The sequence below is a fragment of the Molothrus aeneus genome, chromosome 1 (genome assembly GCF_037042795.1).
Source record: "Molothrus aeneus isolate 106 chromosome 1, BPBGC_Maene_1.0, whole genome shotgun sequence".
NCBI classification, from domain to species: Eukaryota; Metazoa; Chordata; class Aves; order Passeriformes; family Icteridae; genus Molothrus; species Molothrus aeneus.
The window spans coordinates 111490329-111514188 of record NC_089646.1 but is presented as its reverse complement, the minus strand read 5'-3'; the positions used below and the strand labels follow the sequence as shown (position 1 = coordinate 111514188).

The following is a 23860-nucleotide window of genomic DNA, read 5'->3' as shown; positions in this document are numbered from 1 at the left end:
GACATTTAGATTACACAGTCTATAATTTTGGGGGGGTTGCTTATCTATGCATCTTTTAACTGCTTTGGATAATTAGGAAAATTTCCTTGGCAGTGTCCTAAGAGGATAGGCAAAAGAGTGACATAACTACTCCCCAGGAAGGAAAGGTCGAGGTTTTGCATTCTGCAGATTTTTAAAACAAAAGAGAAAATATTCTTCATATGAGCAGTCTGAAGCAGTATGCATATTGTATAAAGACTATCACCCTCCTCTGAAATATAATGCTCCCAAGGCTTCTCCATCTCCTTGAATTCTCTTGCAGTATCTGTCTGGTCCTTCTGTCTGAAAGGGTGGAGGTCAGGGAGGCAGGCTGCTCGTCTCCAGCCTCTCCTGAGCACAATTCAAAGGCAGCTCCCAAATGGAGCAGGCACACATTCAGTTCAAAGCCTCCCATTAGGTCTGCCGGCCAACTTGGTATCTTGTAGTGTCGTGTGTGTATGTGTGTGTGTGTGTGTGTGTGTGTGTGTGTTTACCCCTTCTGCTCTTAGTGAACAGCTTGTCCCACTGTAATTCTCCTATCAAACATCTGGAAACCAGATTCGTTTAAAAGAGAAACAAAAAGAGAAAGAAGAATAAAAAAGAAGAAAAAGGGGGGAAAAAAGGAGGAGGAGAAAAAGAAAAATGGGGGGAAAGGGGCAAAAAAGGGTGGGAGGAAGAAGGAAAAGAAGTTTCAGTGCCTATTACTTATCCAGGTCTCTGTCAGAAAGGAAAAAAATATATATATTTCAGCTGAATCAGTAAACTGACCTTTATTTTCAAGAATTTTGAGCAATACATTTTTGTAGACTGCAGTTCTACAGAGCCACATCCCCCCACTTCGGAGCAGGGTAACGCGCTCTGCTAGAGCTCTCTCCCCCGTTCACAGCTGTCTCCAGCGGGAGGAGCTGAAACCTGAACCAAGCCCTCCGAGTGGGATTGGATCCCTGAGCCAGCAGCCCCAGAGCCCTCCCAGAAAAACAGCCTCTTTGGAAAAGTGCTTGAGAACATCCCGAAGCGATTGGAGGAGCGGAAAACCCTTCCCCCCTGCACCTGACTCGTGGGTATTTACAGCACTTTTCAAGGCGCCTCGGCAGTGCCGCTGCACAAGCGGGAGTGGATGGGCTGCGCGGGGCCGGCAGCGCCGTAGGGACCAGGAGCGGGACCAGGACCAGGACCAGGAGCAGGAGCGGGACCGATGCGCCCGCAGTGACCCCGCGTGTGCCTGCGCTGCGCCGCCCGGGACCGCCACAGCCCCCGCAAGGACACAGAGTCTGCGAGAAGCACAAAGCCTGCATTCAAAATGCCACGTTCCTTCCTGGTCAAGAAGCATTTCAATTCATCCAAGAAGCCGAACTACAGCGAGCTGGACACTCACACAGGTAACAGAACGGAATCGGGTGCCGCCGCGCCGCTTCTGAGGCTGCGGCCGTGGCGTGGCAGTGCTGAGGAGGGTGGGATTGCTCTGCAGGCTGCAGGGGACGGGTTAGCTCATTGCTTGCTCTATTTTCTCCCGCTTACAAGGAGGGAGTTTTGAGAGATATGTCAGTGCTGACCAAGATGAATCGTGAAAGTTTGCTCGTCCACTTGAACTCAAGTTGCTTAGAAAGCATTTGGAGTTTTCCTGTTCTCTCTCTGTTGGTGGTGGAATTGAAACTTTTATTCAAATACTTCAGGAAGTTTCACTGCTTCATTGTGTCAGGCTGCACAGATTTCGAAGCAGCATGCTGCCTTGGAGGGACTCTCCAGCTGCAACTTGCCTGTTCAAGGGCACTGTCTCTACCCGTCAGAATATATGTATGAAACAGTATTTCCTGAATCCCCCTTATATTCAGATTACCCTTCTGAGTGTTTCATTTGTGCAGCTTTTAATCCTCAAACTGTTAATTTTCCTGCTTTTTGAAATACACTTTGGTTCTCTTACCTTAAAATGTTCTTCTCTCTCCAGTGATTATATCCCCATACCTGTACGAAAGCTATCCAGTCCCTATCATCCCACAGCCAGAGATCCTGAGCTCAGTAGCTTACAACCCCATTACTGTGTGGACTACAACTGGGCTGCTACCGTCTCCACTACCCAATGACCTCTCTCCGCTCTCTGGATACCCCTCATCTTTGGGAAGAGTCAGCCCACCTCCACCTTCTGACACCTCCTCCAAAGATCACAGTGGTTCAGAAAGCCCCATCAGCGATGAAGAGGAGAGAATCCAGTCAAAGCTTTCAGACCCTCATGCAATCGAAGCCGAAAAGTTCCAGTGCAGTTTGTGCAACAAGACCTATTCGACTTTCTCTGGGCTGGCCAAACACAAGCAGCTGCACTGTGATGCCCAGTCTAGGAAATCCTTCAGCTGCAAGTACTGTGACAAGGAGTATGTCAGCCTGGGAGCGCTTAAGATGCACATCAGGACCCACACGCTACCTTGTGTCTGCAAGATCTGCGGCAAGGCTTTCTCTAGACCCTGGCTACTTCAAGGACACATTAGAACTCACACTGGTAAGAGCAAGCGTTACATTTGCAGTTTCTTGTTGCTATAACATCGGGATGCCTTTTTTGGTATTTTTCTCCACAGGTGATAAAACCAGCATGGTTTCTCAACTAATCTTGAAATGCATCCCCAGAATTTCAAATGAATCATTAAAAGGCTAAATTCTCCTTCTTGCAGGGAGAGGGGGAAGGTGGGAGTGGGGGGGGTTTAGCATGGTGCCATAACTGCAGGCCAGATACTGGCATAAATCAGCATTGCTTCCTTGATAATTTTAGGATGGTTTAGACAATTTCCACTAGCTGAAGCTTTTGATTTAAGGATTTTATGTTAACTTTCAGGCTTTGGAAATTGCTAACTTTGAGAAGGCTCCAGCTGACTCTGAAATCAGGCAGCAAAAAACAGGCAATGCATGAGGGGCTGCTTTCTGACTCCTTAAGCAGGTGGCAAGTTTTGCATGCACTACCTCAAGTTAGAAACCATCATCAACAATGTGGTTGGGTTTTTTCTATTGAGGCAAAAATGGGTCTTGAGTATAACACTGGGTACAATGTAATGTCTCTACAGCTGTTTGCTGCTTTTCAGACAAAGCCCTGGTTCCTCAGTAATTCACAGAGTCTAAGCAGAAAATGTTCTATGAAAATGTTTGAAAATTTTGGATTGAGCCCAGTGTAAAGGTATTGCATGCACCTGTAGATGCAGACAGTGTCAGCAGCTTGTTTTCAGAGGCTGCACTTTGCAAGATATTCTCAATAGACTGGAGTTCTGCAAAAGAGCCAGCAGTGCTGAAAGCTGCTGTATCTGTGGCCTGATTAACTTATTACTAGACATTTTTTTTCTTATAACAAGTCATTTCTGTTTGTTCTTTTTTTTCTTAGCATAAAAGCTGGTTTTACCTGTCCCAAACATGTACCTTTTTTTTCTATTTTTTTTAAGATTTATCCTATTTTCTCTTGATGTTTCCTTTGTAGGAGAGAAGCCATTTTCCTGTCCTCACTGCAACAGGGCTTTTGCAGACAGATCCAATCTGAGGGCTCATCTGCAGACCCACTCAGATGTGAAGAAATACCAGTGCAAAAATTGCTCCAAAACTTTCTCCAGAATGTCTCTTCTGCACAAACATGAGGAATCTGGCTGCTGTGTAGCACACTGAGTCATGCAGTCAATGTTTACCTGGACTTGATGCATTTCTCAACTTCTGTTCTAAATGATAAGTGGAAATCCAAAGGCGTTTTCTCGTCTACTTTTCAGCCAAAAATAAAAAAGCAAACCAAAAAACAAAGAAACCAAACCAACAAACCAACACACCACCAAACAAGCAAACAAATAAACAAGTGGAAGAACTTAGAATGTCAGTAGAAATGAGCTTTAAGTAGTTTCTGTTCTGCCATACATTTGCATTCTTAAGTGTGAATTCTGAAATAGGGGGAAAGACGCCATGCATGACATTTCAAGTAGATCTAAAGGAAGAAGCATTATCAGCTTTCTTTATAGATGGAGCCAAATGTAGGTCGTCTTTTCTTGCTTAGAAAAGGCTTCAAAGTTAACATTACATTCCTGCCAAGCCATTTCAACCAAAGAAACAGTATTTTAAGTGGAAATTTTAATGAAAATACTACCCAAGTGAATTTCGCTAGACACCATTTATCTCAGGTGCCTTAAAAAGTATTCCAAGTTTACTTAGTAAATGTTTAATATTATTCATTGCTGTGTTTTTTTATTTTATTAGGAGCCAAGGCCTTCATTAATGACCTGAAATGCTTTAAAACTGCATAACTAAAAGAGGGAAGAAAGTATAAGAGAATGTACGAAAAAATTAAAAGCCACAAATTAACTGCATGTGCCTTAAAAATAAATAAATTAAAAAAGGTAATACTGTAGCTTCAAACATTCCTGGTGCATGCTTGACCATACTTTAATATGAAATAGTTCCTCTAAACTTCATTTTTGTTTTTTAAAAACGGGAATAAGTGCAAGAGAGGGGATCCACGGGAGTTTTACGATTATTTTTTTTTAATGCACAAAGGAAATGCAATATTTTCAGCATTACCCCTCCAAGTGCCTTTTTATTGATGATTTTGTAAAATATGTTGACATAATGTAAATATTTTTATTTTTATATGATTGAATGTGTTATGAATGAAAGCAAATTGTTGCCCATAGCAGCATCTATAGATAACTTGAAGAAAGTGTGAAGTGAAATTGATGTTGTTTTCTAGCCACTTTTTTACAATAAACATTTTTAAGTAAGATTTCTGTTGTTTGTTCTGATTAAACAACTGTGTACACACTTTGGAGCACAGAAAAATGTGAATGTCTCTACATGACCAAACGAAGATTAAAGTGAATTTCAGATGTGAAGACTGACTCCACAAGTTCTAAACATTAGAAAGGAATATATATATCGCATTTTAAAATACTTTAAACCTTACAGTGCATTTCTCTAATCAATGCTCTAAAACACTTACTTTTCTTCTACTTACACTTGACAACATTGTGAAATATATTTTATCAAAAACATTTAAGAGCAATGCATTTTTCTTGCATTTCAACAGAGGAAAGGGTGCTATTAGAGAGGCCTTGTAGTACTTTCCCTGAGACTTTCACATCAGGGAATACAGGCCTGATCCAAAATTCATTAAAGTCAGTGGAGCCTTACAGGAGTTCAACACTCTTTGCATGATGCTCTTTTAAAGTAGTAGTCAAGTGACAGTATAATATATTTGGCAATTTCAAGATGATTAAAGAGATTTTATTAAAATGTATTACATATCAGAACTGTCAAGAGAATGCATCACAAGTTTATATCAGCTAATATATCAGAGGAAAGAAATTATTCCGTAATAAGTAGAAATCTTTTTCCTTCAGGTGATTTGACTAAGTACTCCAAGATCTGAACTACATGAAAGTATTACAACTTCAACAAATCACATCTCATCATTGCTGACTGGTGTGAAACAACCCCATTTTCAACTTTTAGCAAAGTACAAAACTAGAGAACAGACAAGCACCAGCTGGCATCCAGTCTGAAGACCCTCATGTCTACACTAGGGTACCAACCAGAACAAGTAATAGCAAAAATAAAATTCCAACAATTTACCAAGAATGTCACTGATGTGTAAATGCAAGGTGAACATTTCTTGAAAAAAATGTATGTTTCAGCAAAATAATTTAATAGTTCATATATGCCTCCTGTCTCCTCCAGCCCAGTTCTGGAGGAGGGATTCAGCAGGACTGCACTGGAATAATGCAGGCAATAGGGGGAAGTTTTGCACCTTTTCTCCACAGAAAGCATGATACTGAAAAATGAAGCTCAAGTGAAGCTTTCATATTCTCCAAGCATTAAAATAATGATTCCCTAGGAGCTGCTAGGGTTTTTTTGGTTTTTTTTTTTTTTTTTTCCTCAGGAAATAGCTGGTGAGTTCAAGAAAGATAGGGTTAGTGGGAATTTGTGAGGTAACATTTCAAAATGAACGCATGAAGGCATCAAATACCCTTGAAAAGTTTCATGTGGTTTCTCTATTGATTTGCACTTCCATGTCATTCGCTTTGAAGTTTGTAGGCTCCAGCAGCTTTTTGTGCAGCTCCTTCTTCCCAGAGCAAAGTTTACTGAAGTATGAGTAAAGCCCTGGCAGTCAACAGCTATTTGTACTGTTCTAGGTTTGCTCTCCTGTGCTGTGCCACAAAGATGTTTCCATTGTTTTAATTCACACTTTAAATTCTCTCCGCCCATAGTAAATTAAACAGTATAAGAGCTTGACTTCTGGAGTGAGTGTAAATGCTACTGCTGTCCTCAAGGGAAATCAGATGAAAACTTCATCAAAATACAGTATGCTAAACCAAACACAAGTGGAACTGGTCTGATTTGGAGATGACAATTAAGATATGCTACTTTGCATGCCTGTAACACCTGTAGTCATAAAACACAAAGATGGGAAAGGCTAGAAGCTCTTTTGGCTCATCTTTGTAATTGAAACAGAACACTATCACAGATCCCAGCTCTCTGTCCAGTTGCAGCATAAACCTCCCAAGCAGCTAAATTTCTCTGCTTTTCCTGTGTGACTGCTTTCTATTCCCTGTCAAGACTTTCTCTAAAACATATTCCATTAATAGTTTTACCTCATTACCTTAGAAATGCCCTTCTGCACCTGCACAAGCTATTTATCAGTGTAAATTGAATTCTGTTCTGAGCTTCTGGTTGATGACTCCTATGACTTTCTCAACACACAATGGAGAAGCTCCCTCCAAGGTCAACCTGCAAATGGAATCTCTTTGGCCATTGCAACACTTTTCACAACACATCTCTTGTTCTACATCCAAATAATCTTTTAAATTTTTTAAATCTTTCTTAGGAAAACATGGTCCCTGTACTCAGAATATCTTGACTGCCTCTTTTCTGAAATTTGTCACTTTTTTTTAATTTTTGAACAATATGTGCTCCAGGTCCTTCCTTTACGATGTTCTATCAACCTGCTTTCAATGTTCTTTCAGTGTTCAGAGAAAAGTGAAACCACCTCAGCACTTGTGAAGTTACAAGTTAAATATATTAATTTCTCAAGGCTGAAGGCAATAATTGATTCATTTTGGTTTCCATGTGTTTCTTCCCTTGCTTCTGTTTGGGCATGCTTTTCACTTCAGAGGCTGCAGAATGAAGGGAGATGTGCATTAAATGAAGAAGAACAAAGTACACTTTTAGGCTCAAAGCACTGCAATTATCCTCCCATGTAATGCAGAGTTAGGAAAAGCATGTTATACACTCCCCAAAGGGTTAAAAGAAGTGCCTCTCAGATTAAGGCACCATTAAATCTTTCTTCTGTATTTCTCTCTATTATTTGGATTATTATGGTTCCTGTTGTCATTGAGCAAACTCAGGGCCTATTACTGTAAGCCCCATAAAATCATATAAAAATGAAACACTGTAAAGAGTCCATAATTTCAAGTAAAAAGAAAACAATGGGAAACCTGGTAATTTAATTCTGATGTCTTCTGCCACAGCTGATTTCCCCTGTCACAAAATAAATCAATATTTAATTTGAAAACTTATTTTTATTTTTGAATAAGACATTTTCAGTTATGAGTATTGTTGCTTTGGAAATAATGGGTTTTACTAGCTGTTCCAAGTGTTGGGGTTTGTCTCTTTAAAGTAGGTGGTCTAAAAGTTTGATTATACGAATTATAACTCTGGTTCACAGAAATATGAGGAGTAGAAGGTGAGAAGTGCACTCCAACCTGAATATATTGTAGTACCAAATGATAACTGCAAGAAATAAAAACAGATTTTTCAAGTGAATCATGGATGATGGAATGATTGAGGTGGGAAATCACCTTTGCATATTGACTAGCCCCAGCCCCCTGTTCAAAGCAGGGTCAGGAGAGCAGATTACCCAGGACTGTGTTCAGATGGGGCTTTGATATCTCAAAGAATGGAGACTCCATGACCTCTCCAGGCAACCTGTGCCAGTGTTCAGTCACACTTACAGTACCAAAGGGATTTTTCTTTCATTTAAATGGAATTTTCTGTACTACAGATGGTGTGCACTGCCTCTTGTCCTGTCACTGGGCAGCATTAAGAGTCTGACTGTAGTCTTCACTCCCTCACATGAGAAATTTATACACATTAATAAGATCCTACTTGAGCTTTTTTCTTTTCAAGCTGTCTCAGTGACTCCAATATGAGAGGTGCTCCAATCTCTTAATTCCCTCTGTCATCCTTCCCTGGACTCTGGTATTCTCATGTCAGCCTTGCACTGGTGAGCCCAGAACTGGACCTAGTGCTGCAGATGGGCTGCACCAGTGCTGAGTGGAGGTGGAAATACCATTCAGTTTCTCGTGGGAGGCTGACAGGATGCATAAAACTTGTAGGAATAGCCAAAGCAGTAGAAAAGAAACAAATACAATGTTTGCATTCTCTGTTGCTTTTTCCCAAAATCTTTCATTCATTTTAAACACATACAAAGTCCTCAGGAACCTTGAAGGTTGTGGAGTGTGGGGCTGTGTTTTCCAGGGACAGCAAGAATTGCAGACCGCAGCATAAGGGTGCCTCGGCCAAACCAGACTAGAGATAAAAAAAAAATAATAATTAACAAGTGCATAATGGTGCTGTTCTTATGTTTGTCAGTTTGGTCACCCTGATCCTCTTCACTTACTTTTCCAATACTTCAGGAATGCCATTCAAAGCAATGTTTTTTTTTTTCTTTTTCTGATGCGCTCATCATTTTGGGTACAAAAACATAAATAAGTGTTCATTCATGGTCCTCCTTCTTTTGTTCTCCCCACATCTCTGCAAGACAAAAGTTATGCAACAGTTGCCTTCTGTTATATCTGTCACCTCTATCCCTTTTACCTGGGTATCAAATATTCCCATCCCTTGTTTGTGTACCTCTTTCTTCTACCGTCCAGTGCATACACTAAGTAACTGCAAGGATAAAGGTCACAGGCAGCCCTTGCTAAGAAGGAATAAAAGACCTTTTATATCTTTCAGTTATACAATCAAATTTTTAATTTTTTTTTTTCAAACGAAGACATGGAAAACAGGAATCACATGAATACCAGCTCAAATTCACATTTCCAATATTTTTAGTAGCCTTCACTCTGTAAACTTGGAAAAGCAGTGGAGGTACAGGCTGATATTCACACCTTTTTTCACACAAATAGACATAGAGCTGCACATTCAAACACACAAATCCTTTCACTTCAGTCCTGGCTTGGGGAATCTACTTCAGAAAATCCCTCAGAGAGGTGCCTCATTCTGTTGCTAGAGTACCCCTCAATTGAAAAAGTGGATTTAAATGCAAACATAAGGGTGCTGTCTGGCAGGACAAAGTCTAAGAAGTTCTTCAAGCTGTTTGTCCCTCCACTTGGCATAGGAATGACTGAGAATGCCACATGTTCTGGATCAGAATAGCTTCCTAGAAGTTTATTTTACCTATCCTATAAAACAAAGCCTTTTGCAAAACCAAGGGGGACTACAGAAAGCCAGTCTTCCCTTTGCAAAGCCCCTGCATTCTCCTTACCTCTCATGTTTTAGCCTGTTCCATAACTGCTTTCTCTGCCTTGCACAGGAATCATCTCCTTTCCAGATGCGTCGAACAGGGAGTCAGAGTCAGGGGATCATGGATCTTTTAATGCTCGGGAGATGTGGGCATTTCTGTGGCTTCTGCACAGCCCTAGGCATGGGAATGAAAAACAAATGTTCCGTGCTGAGCCATCAAATGGCAGCAGCTCCTGACCATCACCTCTCCACACCTTTCCAAAAGCAAGACCTGGGAATGCAGCAGCTTAGTCTCACAGATCCCTCTCAGAGAAGTGCCCACTTCTCACTTAGTCCAGTGGGCTCCCAGTACAAGCTCTGAACATCTGAGTACCATCAGACATCTGCTAAGTCGCTAATAAAAAGCATTTAAAGTATAAAGTTGCACTGCAATTAGCTCAGATTTTGCACATGTCCCTAAACCAAAGAAAATTCTTTTGAATGTAACCTGCCCTCTCATGTGGGCTGGCAGATCATCCAGAGCTGACAATGAATAAAGAGTTAGAAGAATGAAAAGTGACAGTTATTAAGTAACTTCAGTAAAAATTGAATGAAAAACAATCAGCAACTCAAAGTAATAATATTATGCATAAAAGACTAATAAAAATCCCCCCATCTCAGTTAAAGCTTCATTGTATTTGGCATTAAGTCATTAATTTTTTACATTTTTAAGCATTATAAAAAGATATTTTGCAAGACGGTTCACCAAGATTTATAGCAAAGTATTCACTATTCATCTGTAATACATGAAACCAGGCCAGGTTGCTATGTCCTAAGGAAATTGAAAAAATAATCCTGTGACTCGTGATGGACATTTCGTGGTGTTTTTAAAACAGCTTGGCATCTCAGCCCAGATCTTAACTAGTTCTGACTGGGCAAGGCCAACACTCAAAAACTGTCAGGATTTTTTGACAGCTCTCACTTAATGACAGAAAAATCATTTTTTATTTTGAAAATGGCTTTCTGCTTCTACATAGTTTCAAGAAATTGTTCCACCCCCTCTTCTCTGTCCCCACTTTTCCAACTATTGGCAGAAAAAAAAATAGTTGCAATAATTTCATTTTCCAGGGACCTTTTCTAAGAGGTTTGAAAGTCATGGGTGTAGTCTGGTGGTCACAGGAGATGACTGAGAGCTGGCCCTGAATATTTGAACCAAATGCTTTGTCGTTCCACAGACAAATACTCCAGCTTGTCACACTGGCAGGACAACAGGAGTTCTGGGAATAAAGATAAGACAAAAAAGGTCCCAGGGACTGTTGGGATGTCAGCCTTCAATTAATAGGAGAACGTGGTAGTTAGTAGATATTTAAAAGCATTAAATATCAATTACAAATAATCTTCCAGGTCAGTCTTCTGTAGCAGGAAAAACTCAAAAATTCAGCATGGCTTAGCTTTGAGAAGAAATTTTGACTTGAGACTCATCTGATAACTCAGGTATATCTCATCATTGCTCTTATTGCCACAAAATATAGTCAGAACTAAGGCTGTAGTAGATTTTTTTTTTTTTAATTGCACATGTGGAAATTACCGAGAACAGGAACAACCAAAATCTTGATAAACTATATATATTTTTGCATCTATATAAAAGCAAGTAAAATTAAATATGCAAAATTAAAGTTGGGGAAATATTTTATGAAACAGTCCTGCTAAAATGCTGGTTAGTTTTCAAGTTAGCCTAAAACTTTTAACCAAAAACAAAAATTCCATTGTTTTTCAGCTTTTAGAAGCAGGTGTCTCAAGTATATGATTCTTTTCCAGTTTAAAAAAAAATGAGTATACTTCCTTTTTACCAAAATGGCATAGATCCCTGAAGGAAACTGAGTTATTTTGACAATCATGATAGAAAGGTCGTTCAATTTTTATGTCTATGTGTGCCATTCTGGTGGAAGCAACTCTATGCACAAGACATCTTGGGATTGTCCCAAACAGTGGTTTTTTCACCTTGAACTTTGCATTTGACCATGTCAAAAGGTTTTGAATCTACCTGGACATTTGCTGACAGAAATGGAATAATCCCTTGCTGCAGTTTAATCCCATGTACTGCATCAGATGTATTTGTTTTGCTATATAGTGCTAAGAGGGGAGCATAGCCAGAAGTTTCCAAGCCTAGGTATCTTGTTCTTTCTAATAAACTGACCTATCCATAGAGCCCTATGGATACTTTCTTCAGGTAAATCCCTTTTTTCTTCCTCTACAGTTGCCCAGGCTAAAGAAGAATTAGAATTTTCTGTGATGAATTCTTGCCTTTCCCTGCAATGCTACAGCTTTTATGTCACTGTGCTAGCAATGATGAGGTTGCAATTTGAGTTTCTGTGGTAAATTTACAGCCTTTTTAACATTTTTCTCCTTGGTCTTTGCGTTACATACTATTTAGGCCAAGTATAAGTGATTTTTGAAAGTATAATTCCTCACCATTTTTCAGATAACTTGCAGACATGATATTAAATCAGAGTTCCTGCATGTTTGAGAAACTTTTTTTCTATTCATCTTTGTGTCCTGGTTTCAGCTGGGAGATAATTAATTTCCTTCTTAGTAGTTGTTAAAGTGCTCTGTTTTGGATCTGTTATGAGAATAATGTTGATAACAGACTGTTGTTGTTGCTAAGTAGTGCTTACTTTATATCAAGGATTTTTCAGCCTCCCATGCTCTGCCAGCAAGCAGCTGCACAAAAAGACAGGAGGGAGCACAGCCAGGACAAGTTACCTGAGCTGGCCAAAGGAATATTCCTTACCACAGAACAGCATTCCCAGTATATAAATGGGGGCATTGGCTGGGAAGTGACAATCACGGCTCAGGAACTGGCTGGACATTGGTCAGCAGGTGGTGAACAATTTTATCTTGTGTCACTTATTTCTCTTGTGTTTTATTCCTCTCTCTATCTTTCTCTCTTTACTTTTTACCATGTTTTTACTCTGTTTGAATTATCAAACTGTTCTTGCCCCACCAAGAGTACTACCTTTTTCTGATTCTCTTCCCCATCCCACCAGGCTTGCAGGGAAATGAGAAAACAGTTGGTGTGGTACTTAGTTGCTGCCTGGGGTTAGATCATGACACTTTGGTAAATGCCTTTCCACCTTGTTTCTATCTCTCTGTTTAAAATAAAAAGTAAAAATTTCACAAGAGACCTCTGGAAGACAACCTGAAATAATGGCTCTTCCCTTTGCCCTTTAAGCTGATATGTTTAAGTTGGGAACTGCTGCATGTACAATGCTTACTGCTTTGACACTGTGAGAAGGAGTGTTATAGTTCTTAAAGTAAATGCCTGCTTGCTTCTTAGGTCACGGATGGAGAGGAAGGATCTGTTCTGCAGCATTTGTGAAAACACAAATATGTTGCCATCATATGAGTCATTCTTGTCCCCCCTTTAAACCAGAAACAGTTTTAAGGACTTCCAGTTCGGATAATCTTCTCTTACTCACATTGCTTTGTTCCTAAACATAAGAGATTTTTTGTCTGAGAAAGATCTTAGAATCTGGCATTGTACATTTCTTAGGAGCCCAGAACTAAAATTGCAATGTATATTACCTACAGAGATGAACACTTAAGTACATTATCCATGCAGTCCCTCATTTTGAAAGAAGGAAGACATATTTTGAATGGGTACCATGTAAAGTCAAACCATGCATTTGTGTTGCTCCTTCACTGTCAGGTTATGGCCAAGTCAAACTCTCTAGGAGCAGGACTCTCTCCTCCCTTGAAACAGAGCCACTCTTGTCCTTTAGCCTTATTCTCATGCCCTTTAAATCTCTCTTAGTGGTGCCTAACACATTTCCAGGAGCCATCACGGTCTGATCTCGTGCAGCTGGGAAAAAAAGCAGGCCAGTATTTCAGTGAAGTATCCAAAAACAATCCTTCTCTCCAGGAGATTTTGCTGATGTAACTGTGCAGCAAACCTGCACCAGCATATCCACAACTCAAAATGATAAAGTGCTCAGCAGTGCTTCTCCTGGTTGCCCGAGCACAAGAGCAACTTGCAAGCTAATATCACACCACTAGACTTCAGCTTTTGTCAGTACAGAAGTGTTGGAGAAAAAAAGGAAAAAGAGAGAGAAGAAAGCATGAAAACATCAGTGCTACAGTCTTGGAAAAAGTTTTCGACACAGATCTGATCTGAACCTAAGGACAGTACAGCTTACACAACTTTCTCCCAGGATTTGGCCTAAAGTATAGCCCAGACATTAATGCTTAAGTGGTAGGATTTTGATGTGGCTTGTGATAGGAATTAGGGTCGGAAAATGTTCATTTAATGGCAGAAGAAGGGCTGGAAACAGATCGTCTCATCGTAATATTACAGCAAATATACAAGAGTTAATCCTTTTGCTTTCATTTTATTTATTCCTTGCCTGGTTTTAGTGAGGATGAATAATGTCCATGTCTTGTAACACCTCAGTAATAGTTCAGCAGGATTGCTCTGACCTTTCCTGGCTGGACCAGTACTGATTAGCTGCAGATTTCGATGTGTGATCAGGTGACAAGCCAGGCTTGCAGAGTCTGAACTGTTGCAGTTGAGGAATATAAAATGACAATTTCTTCTGCTCTTTGAAGGGAAAACTAATAAGTTTTTGGAAATGTAGAGTTGAAGTGAAATGCTTTTCTTTAATTACTCCTGATTTAGATTTTGCATGTCACTACATTTGCATGGACTATGCTGATTTGGTTTTAGCTATTTGAACCTCCCAGTAAATTATGCCAAAGATGAACCTTTCAAGGTAATCTAAAATTTAGACTTCTTAACTGATGTGAATGGCAGCCCTCCTGTTTTAAATTACAAGTTGTAAAAAGAGAGTTACATTGTCAATCAGACAGCAAATGGTGCTGCACTGGCCTTTCTAGAAAAACAAGAGATGGGTAATAAATTACTTTATGGTAGGATTGAATTAAAAACAAAAAATCCTTATCAGTGCAATATGTTGTCTCGTCCACCTAGACTCATCTGTTTTAATCTTTTCCAGCTATGTAACATTTCCCATTTCTTTCAAGTTAAACAAGTCCTTTTAGACATATATGTGCATGCATACATACAAATGTGAGTACATATATACAGACATATACATGAAAACATTTTCTGTACATAAGCAGAGATAGAATTAAAATGACACTGTAAATGATACTTTATTTTTTGAGCAGTATTACTAATATGAGGCACATTTCTATTCTCTCTATTCCAAAATCTTACTTTTCATGGAAAATAAACCTACAAAGCATCTCTTATTCTCATAGTTACCCAGAAAAAAAAAGACTTTTGACAGCAATCAAGTGTAACCAGTAGACTTGTAGTCACCTTCAAGCAGCTGAAAAATAGACTGCAATGGCAGACAATTCTCAAAAAGAAATATTGGCACTGCTTCCTTCAGAAAGGCTTCAATGGGGACAGTCCCCAAGGACATGACAAATATTACCAGAGGAACCTGTTCTCTGCCTGACCAAAGCAAGGAATGAAAGCTTGGGAGAATACCATAGTGAAGATCTTCACCATTTAATGTGATCTTTTATCTTAGTGTTGCAGGCAACAGCATACTGGATTACATGTGTAAAAACAGAAAACTTTCACTGGGAGTAGCATTTCCTTGGAAGGTTTCTGAGATTCTCAACACTGAAAAAAAATGTTGTTTCCACTTCCCCCCTCCATTCAGTTCCTGCTTCTGAGCCACATAAAATGCATGGCTCGATGAACCAGCCTGTGGACTGGCTTCCAAAGCCAGTAGCTGGCACATAGTTGCCATATTAGTCAAGAAATCTTCTTTATGCTTATGGAATACTGGCAGTTTTTGTTTTTACTCAGACTTTTCCCTGACTCTTTAATGGCAGCACATGACTACAATGTCCCTGTGTAGGTTTACCATGCACCTGCATTATCCTCTTTTTCTAGATGAAATTAAGTTGGGACACAGCTAAGGTTTTGGTGTTGGATTTCTCCTATATGTTCAGCAAGCCTCAGCAGAGCAAAGTAAAGAGCCAGGTATCTTCCTGTGTACATTAATATATCATGTGTGCTCAGGAAATCTGATGCATTCAGGAAACACTGGTCTCACCAGGTGTGAGCAATACAGCTGTGCAGAGCACTCACAACATCACATCAGACCTATTCCCAATCCATACTGAAGCAAGAATTCACATGAAACTATGAAGTTTTACATTTTCTAAACACTATGAAACTCTCTAGAAAATCAAGACCAATATTAAAATTCTACCTCTCTACAGATGCTCTGAAAAAGGGGAATCTGAGCCATGCAGGTCTCCTGTCCACCTTTTCAGAGAGATAACTCTGTGAGATAAAACGCTTCTTACACATACAAAGGATAATCATCACAAATTCAATCCTCCTTCATCCACACCTCAGCCCAGGAGCTGTGAATTATAACCTCTCACCCCATAAGGCACACAATCAGTATTCAGCTGCCAAGTGCCGAGCTAGTTTTATGCTGGAGTTTTCAAAGCACCAGGTTCCAGTGAATAGCCACAGTCTTCTCTTTTCTGGCTCCCCACTAAGCAGCGCCTGCAGAACATGCCAGAAAAATGCTGGAAAGGTCAGAGGGTAATGGCTAACAGGAAAGCCAATTCTAAAGGCTCTAGCCACAGGACAGGGTGGATGCATTCCCTGTGTACCCCAGTGTCCCAGTCTCTAGGTGCACATCTGGTTACACTCGCACTGCGCGTCAGGGCAAAATGTTAGTGAGCCATCTCACTTTGCTACAGAGGAAACCTTGGGCATATAAAACAAAGTGCATTTCAGTAGCTTTCCTCTCCTGCAGTAGTAGACAACAACCACTGTAACGTGGGAATTTGCTTCAGAGTATAGTTGGAGCCATTGTATCCCAAATTTTATTTTATAGCTACTTTCTATAGGCCAAAGGTCAAAAACATTTCTGTCAAGAAAGCATTTTCCAAAGGCAGTCAGGAAACGGTGTGGTTTGCAACGTGTTACATGTTTCAGAGAAAGGAAAGTAGGAGATCTGCATCTGTCCCTGTGGCCTGTCCTTCAGGCCACTCCATTCCACAGGTAGCTGTCATTCTGCAAGTTTTATGTGGAAAACTCACAGGAGAACAGACCTGAAGAGAATTGCAGGCATTGACTTAACAGCAAAAGCTGTTCAGGGTTTCAGAAGATTTCAGGAAGAAAACCACACTTAAATGCTGGTCCTCCTAAAACCTAGCCTTGTGTATGCTGGCTTGAATAGCAAATTTGGAAGGTGCCATCAAGGAGGTCAATCTGTAAGTTCAAATTTAAACCCTCCTATCAGGTATAATAAAGGTTTAAATCCATCTCCCTGGACTGTGCCTGGTTTGATGCATATGCGTCAGAGTCCAACCTCCTTTTTTTTCCTTTTTGCACCTGGATAACTTGCAGAAGTGGTTGGACCACATGAAGGGGAAAAACTGATTCAGATTTGACCAGATGGGTGATGTCTAATCCAGGAAGTTCCCAGGACTAACCAGATACAAATGCTCACAGTAGGTCATGAATTGGTCCAAGAGGATGACTTCTTTCTAGACACCTGTAAATATTGTCTTATACCTCCTTACCTTTTATTGCAGGCATCTGTAAGGATATAATTTGAATCCAACACTGGCACTGGAACAGGTTGCTCAGAGAGGCTGTGGAGTGTTCATCCTTGGAGACATTAAAATCCTGTCTGGATAGAGTCCTGGGAAACCTCTAGGTGACCATGCTTGAACAGGGGGCCTCAATGAAACAATCTCCAGATACGCCTTCCATCACCAAGAAGTCTGCAATTCTATGGTTAAAAAAAAAGTAATAAAAAGGAAAGGGGGGGGGGGGGCATTATACTTTCATGTGAACAAAAAAGCCCTAGGGAAAAATTAAATTCCTTTGGATCAGATTTATGAAATGTATTTATTGTTCCAGCCATGGAATTTCAAATTCAGTTATGGTCTTAATTCAAGTTACTGAACCTTTATAAATTCTAGCCTTGTTTTCAATCTACTGAGGTACAACAGAGTTGATGGGTGTGTGTGGCAGCAGTGTGACTGGATGTGAAATCATGTGCTTTCCCCTCACATGAAGAGGCATTTCAGCAATGACTAATCATGTATTTTCTCCTTTGCCAGCTATTCACGGAGGTTTTAATTTGCAAGGAAAGATTTCTTATTCTTTTTATTGTCATAGTAGTGAAGTCCCTAATAAGTGATATTTACAGAGGGGACTAAGTGCAGATTTGTCTGAGATGTGTAGGAGATGGGCTATCCCATATGTGATCAACCTGACTTCAAGAAGTCTCAGAAATAAGTCTTCCAAGGGAAATTTATTAAAGTCCTGAATGGTTTTCCCCTGAAGCATTTAGTTCAGTAGATCTTTATCAATCTATACCTGTACATACATGAAAATCCATACACAAGGACACATGTTTACAACAAATTGCTGAGACTCTCCACATCTGAGGTTGTTTCTGCATATTCATGAATATACCTAAGGGCTAAAATATCTTTTCTGTGTGACATATTTTACCCCAATAATTTGTACAGTATATCATTTTTAAAAAATTACTTTTGTACAGACATTTATTTCATGGTTGCCTGGAATGTTCTTAGTGTATTTAATTACAACAGATACTATTTTATTTTCGTGAAGTAAATGATAAAATCTTACAGAATCTTTCAGGAGAAATGCATGAGAAGATTGGAAATCCCACAAACTTTTTTTTTCCTTCTATGGCTCATGACCTACTTCTTGTCATCCCATCCTTCAGGCCCCAGAAAAAATCATAGTATTAGGCAAGATTACTAAATAAGCATTGGAAATAGACAGCCAGCTGGACGTTGAAATACAGGTTCCTATCATTAAAAATATATTCTCATGTCTTCTTTCTGATTATGGTAAAAACCATTAAAAGAGATTAATTAAGTTTCTAATCCTGATTTGGGTAAATTAGGCAAATTCACTACTCATCTTTTATTATCATTTGGTACACAATCTATTTAAGCCTGTTTCAGTAGAGCAGCAAGACATCCCAATTCCTCCTTTTATCGATTTACAAATTTGCTGCATGTATCAGTTATTCCTTCAGGTCTTTTGTCTCATAAACAGGGCTTCCTCAACCAAAGTGGCAAATATTGGCCATTAAAATGAACTTGAGTATTTACAATTAATTATACCTTATTTTCTCCCGGGTATCCAAAGCACAACAAGCTCTATACCTTCACTGACAATTATCTCTAAAACATGATATTCTAACCATGCACATTTAATAAAACAGTGTATTCAATTAAACCAAAGAAATTATACTGTTCTTAGGAATACCACTTGTTCCAGTAGTGTAAAGAGTAAAAAGAATATATCCTATTTGGGATTTTATTAATGGCAGTGGAAAGAGAAACTATATCTTTCCTCTAGTTTCCCTCCTCCTAGAGCTCTTTCTTCAGGCCAATTTGTTCTTTGTCTAACATCTTCTTTGGTTTGGAATCCAAGGTTGTAAAATAGGCAGCAGCAAAATCTGGAAGATGGAGTAGTGTTTTAGATGCAGCTCAGATTAAGACTAACTCTGAACTGTACAGACTCTGCCCCTGCGTGTGTCATGCAGGGGTTAATTGACAACTGTTTGGGCAGGAGAAGTGAATGTGTAGCTCAAGCAGCTAAACACAACTGGAAAAGTCTGGTTCTGATCTTTTTCATAGGTTCTGTTTCACATTCTGAACTTTCAAATAGAAAGATTACTGGGCTGCTAAATAGATCATTATTAAGATGTTAAAGTTATTATCTTAATTTTTTTTAATGAATTCTCACATGCCCTTTGTTCATTAGACATGTGTAACAATGACTGAACACTCAGAGCCACTAGAGCTTAGAAAGCAGCTTAAGCAAGTATGTGTTTAACTTTCTGCCACTGTTGAAATCACTGCAGTGTAAAAAGTATCTGATTCACAAGAGTTTGAGCAGGGCTTTGCTTCACTTTTGATGCCCAGACACATGGCTTTCTACAGCCATAGTGTGAGGACTTTCCATTGTGAGACTTTTCCAGTGTTTGTGTCGTATAAAGTGGTGCTGGAGGAATAAAGAGGATTAGAAAAACTTCCCGCTTTGGATTCCTCCTTTCACTGGGAAATCTCTTCCAAAAAAAGCAATGCACCATCATTTTACAGATCAAAATGTATTTTGATCTGAAAAAGTTAGTTGCAAGATTTTTCATAATCAAAGTTTTCTCATAACCTTCTATTGCTGAAGAAGGAAAAATTACTCCTAATAATAAAATTATTAAAAAATAAAACCCTGATTATATACATTTGGTCTCATTCCACTACATGCCAATGTTTTCTGCAAATTCAAATAGCCTGACATTTACATTAAACTCAAAAAGTCATTGATCCAGTTCTGTGGAGCAAGACATCAGAGTCTCATTGATCATTTCTGTCTCTCAAGAGTAGGCTTTGGATAAATTAACGCCACTATTAATCATAATAATACATCTATGTCTTGGTTCTGATATTCTTGAGATGTTTTCCAGAAACTGCAAACTGGCATGATGTTAACCAAAAAAACATTAAAGCATGGGTCTTAATTCTCCAGTGAATCCTTCAGAAATTGAATAGCTCTCACAGCATAATATTTCTGACAGGAAATATACACTTGAGATGTTTTAAGCCTGAAATGTCACATACACAACAGAGCTTAAGCCTGAGAAGCCTCCCCTGTTTCTGAGATCATAACAGTAGTATTATCATTAAGAGGAGAAAATGCCGCTTCCTTGCTTCCCATACCCCAATCCAAATAAAATGTGAGTCACTTAATGAATTTCATCTAAGCCTAATGGAACAATTTCAGCCTGTCCTGGACAACTCTCCTGCCCAATCCCCTCGCACACATTATTTCTGCTCTCGTGGTTTTCATATCCGCCTCTGCCCAATCACTTGTGGCAGGTTCTACTGGTAAAGCAAATGCTTTGCTGCTGTTTTTTCCCTCAGAATTACAGATCACTGAAGAAGTAGCTTGAAACATTTCCACTGGAGAAAAATGTGATGAAATTGTTAAAGGTTCAGCAGCCTTGAAACACTAGTAGACTATTGGCATGAGGATTAGTCCCAGACATGATCTTTCCTTTGGAACCTGGTGTCGAAGTTTGCAATATTTGTTCACTTCATGCCTCCTCGGCATAGCCTGTCTCTCTGGCTGATTTTCTTCCTTTCTTTATCTGAAGTTGGCATTTTTTCCACTCTCAATAATTAAGCTGTCTCAATGCTAGAGACATGCCTATTTTATCACATGTATGTCTCGTACACAGTTGAAAAAGGAGAGCTCCAAGGGAGAAGGCGGCTGGCGTCTCTGCTGTTGAAACGGTTTCAATCTGGCCTGAATACTTTGCCTGCAGTGCTGCAACCCACAAGGGGGTCTTAACCTCTGAAACCTGCTGACTCAAGAGTAATTGGCCAGCATGATGCCACTGTGACCATCAAGTGGAACAAATAAAATTACCCACCATTTCAGTGCCATGATTGTCCTCTCCCACTGCGTGATTCCATGAATCCCCCTGAGGACTGACCTGCTTATAATAAACAAATTGTTTTCTGGGCTCCTTTTCCATTGCCTGTAGGGGAGTAACAAGAAGACAGAGCCAAGCTGTGTTAACTATATTTAATGGTCTTTTTTCTTTTCTTTAAATTGCATCAGATGGTGAAGATGACTAGATACGGTATGATCTTTTAAAATTATATCCTCAAAAAGCAAACAATTAGAGAACAGCATCTCTACAAGGCAAGTCAAGTTTACACAGCAATAGAAAGTTGTAAATTTGAAGAATTCAAGAGGATTACACACATCCAAGCTGGATGACTTAATTCCTCTTCCTGAGAACGACAGCTTAAAAGCAGGGATTCTCTTACTCTGTACACAATTTTGTAATTTGTTTGCACGAAAGCAAGCTGTTTACACTGTGCAACATAAAGGTTGTTGCCAAAACTTACTATCTCCTATAACAGTGTAAAACCAGAATATCTCTCATGATGGCAGTGGGTTTAATCAGATACACACCAGCGTAACCAAGAACTAAATTTGGTTTTACACCCCTGTCTAAAAGCAGCTCACTAAAGATCAGAGGGGGAGAGCTAGGGGGAGGGCGGGATAGTGGGGAAGGAGGTAGTTCTTGTTCTCTTGGTTTTCCTTCTTTATGACCACGTAACAGCATCCCCAATATCTGGATTCATGCGGAGGAGATAATATGGCCTGGTAAACACATCAGCGGAGCAAGCAGTGTGAAACTTTATTTTAGTGTTTTCAGTGACTGCCTGAGCTGATAATGGCCCTAATGTGGTCACAATTGACTGCAGAAGTGCAGATTTAGTCCCAGTACCATAAAGTTTTGTACTAACACTGTGTGAAATTGTAGTTATTTTGAGTTTTCAGCCTTCCATTGAACAAGAGCAAAACTTGGAACATGAAGATATATGTGAACTGCTTCTCTAGGCAAGCAGGTAGAGGAGCCCAATGACTTTTGCAGAATCAAATCATGATACAGAATAAACTGAGGAGACTGAGAAGTACAGTAAGCTACTCTGCCGTGACTAACAATAACCATCTTAAAAAACTGTTGATGTATTTCTGAAAACACACTTTGCTGTTTGTTGCCAGCTATTTCATTTAGACCCAATTTACTTAAATTACGTGCCTAAATGTAGGCAGACTATTAATCACATTGTTAAAACAAGGTATTGAAAAACAAAGAAAAACTAATGCTTTCTCTTCCCTGCAGTTTTTTAATTGCTATTTTTGATCACTTTATGCCACTGTTAAATCCACCTCACTTAGCTTGTTAAGGTATTTTACACACAGTTTCAGTTTTCTTTCCGAGTTTTGAAACCAATGCAGTAAGAGTATTTTAAAAAATAGCAAGAGTGCTTATCTAGTTCTTTCCATACAAAGTAATCTCCAAGTCTGAGCAGACCATTTAATATGGAAAGTTCTTTTAAATTCGAAGGAGTTTGAACCCTGTTTCAAATTTAGCATACATCCTCCTGTTCATTTTATTTCCCAGCAGATAAGCAGTAGATCAAGTCTGCAATGCTTCTATCATACAGAAGTCTTCTTATCTACATACAGTTTCTTTCTCCCTAGCTCTACTTTTACTGCTGCAAACCTTTGTGTGTCAAGCAAGGAAGAGAATAAACCCAGAGAAACTTGTATTTGGGACCCTAAAACTGCCAAGATGGGAAGGACATATTGGTTGTGCTTTTCACCAATCTCTTCTTCTCTCATTTATATTCTGTTACATTACTCCTTCTGGCTGTTTCAAATCCTACTTTCAAGTGGTTTATAGTCACAGTTATGAAGCACATTTGTCTACATCTCTTCTGAAAGGGAATAACAAGCATCGACTGGTGGATCTACTTGTCTTATACATGAACCATCATTCTCAGTCAGACTGTATAACAGATAGATAAAACATGTGATACAAGAATTCCTTTCTATAAATAAACCCATGGAAAAATAGTCCTCATCACAGTGAGGTATTTGATTCACAGTGGAGAGCTCTTTGGGATTGGAGGAATGCATCACCTCATGGAAAGGATTTGAGACCTCAGGGCTAATATGCACCTGAGTATCACAATCAAAATTGTTCAGTGCCCAGACATGTGTAACTTATCATGTTATGGTGCAATCATATGCTTAAGCCCCCATATGTGAAAAATTTTCCAAGTATTTTCATAGCCAGTAGGCAGCTCATGCATTTGCCATATCACACACACAATATGTGGATCATATGCTACCCACAGAGGTCTTTTGTCATTCACAGAGCTCTTTGGCTCTCTACTCCAGAGGGTTTGGAGGGCTGTCATCTGTCTCAGAAGCCACACAATTTTATGCTCTCCAAACAATTGCAGAGCATAAAATTGTCTATAAGAACATATTGAATACTAATGCACTAATACCTCCTCCCTGTCTAGAACTACATGAAATTGGAAGCTTATCATTAAATCAGGGCAGAGAAAATTCATTTCCTTTGTTCAGAGGTCTTTGGTGATGGCATTGTCTGTGGAATGGTGTCTGGTCAAATATCCTTGAACAGGGGGCATTTTTCCTTGTTTTTCCTATAGTTTTTCTTGAAGCTGGTTGCATTAGCTCAGTCTTTCAGTGATCTTTGCTGATACCCAGACCATTTGGGCAGACTTAAGCAAGCTGCCCAGCAAGGAGCTGCTTGAATGCCAGTGTCAGAAGGATGCTGGCTCCTGACAGTCCAAGCTCCCTGAGCAGTCTGCCAGAACAGTCAGCTTGGGCAGAGACAGATATGTTGAAATCTGGAAGAGGAAACATTTGCACAGTTGGTTTTAATGCCCTAGGAACTATGGAAGGCTATAGACTTTACTAGGAAAGAGAGAAAACAGATAT

The 23860-nt window shown here is 39.5% G+C and overlaps 1 protein-coding gene across 1 annotated transcript; it reads left to right on the top strand.

Annotated features, from left to right (window-relative positions):
- The first annotated feature begins 1208 nt into the window (after positions 1-1208).
- SNAI2 (snail family transcriptional repressor 2) lies at positions 1209-4750 on the top strand. The gene is made up of 3 exons (XM_066546625.1): positions 1209-1397; positions 1964-2509; positions 3470-4750. Exons 1-3 carry the CDS (start codon positions 1319-1321, stop codon positions 3649-3651), a joined length of 807 nt encoding a protein of 268 aa, XP_066402722.1. The 5' UTR covers positions 1209-1318; the 3' UTR covers positions 3652-4750.
- The last annotated feature ends 19110 nt before the right edge of the window (positions 4751-23860 follow it).

Coding starts and splice junctions, on each gene's coding strand:
- SNAI2 (XM_066546625.1), top strand. CDS start 1,319: ATGCCACGTTCCTTCCTGGTCAAGAAGCATTTCAATTCATCCAAGAAG. Junction 1,398..1,963: donor CGAGCTGGACACTCACACAG/GTAACAGAACGG, acceptor TTCTCTCTCCAG/TGATTATATCCCCATACCTG. Junction 2,510..3,469: donor ACACATTAGAACTCACACTG/GTAAGAGCAAGC, acceptor TTTCCTTTGTAG/GAGAGAAGCCATTTTCCTGT.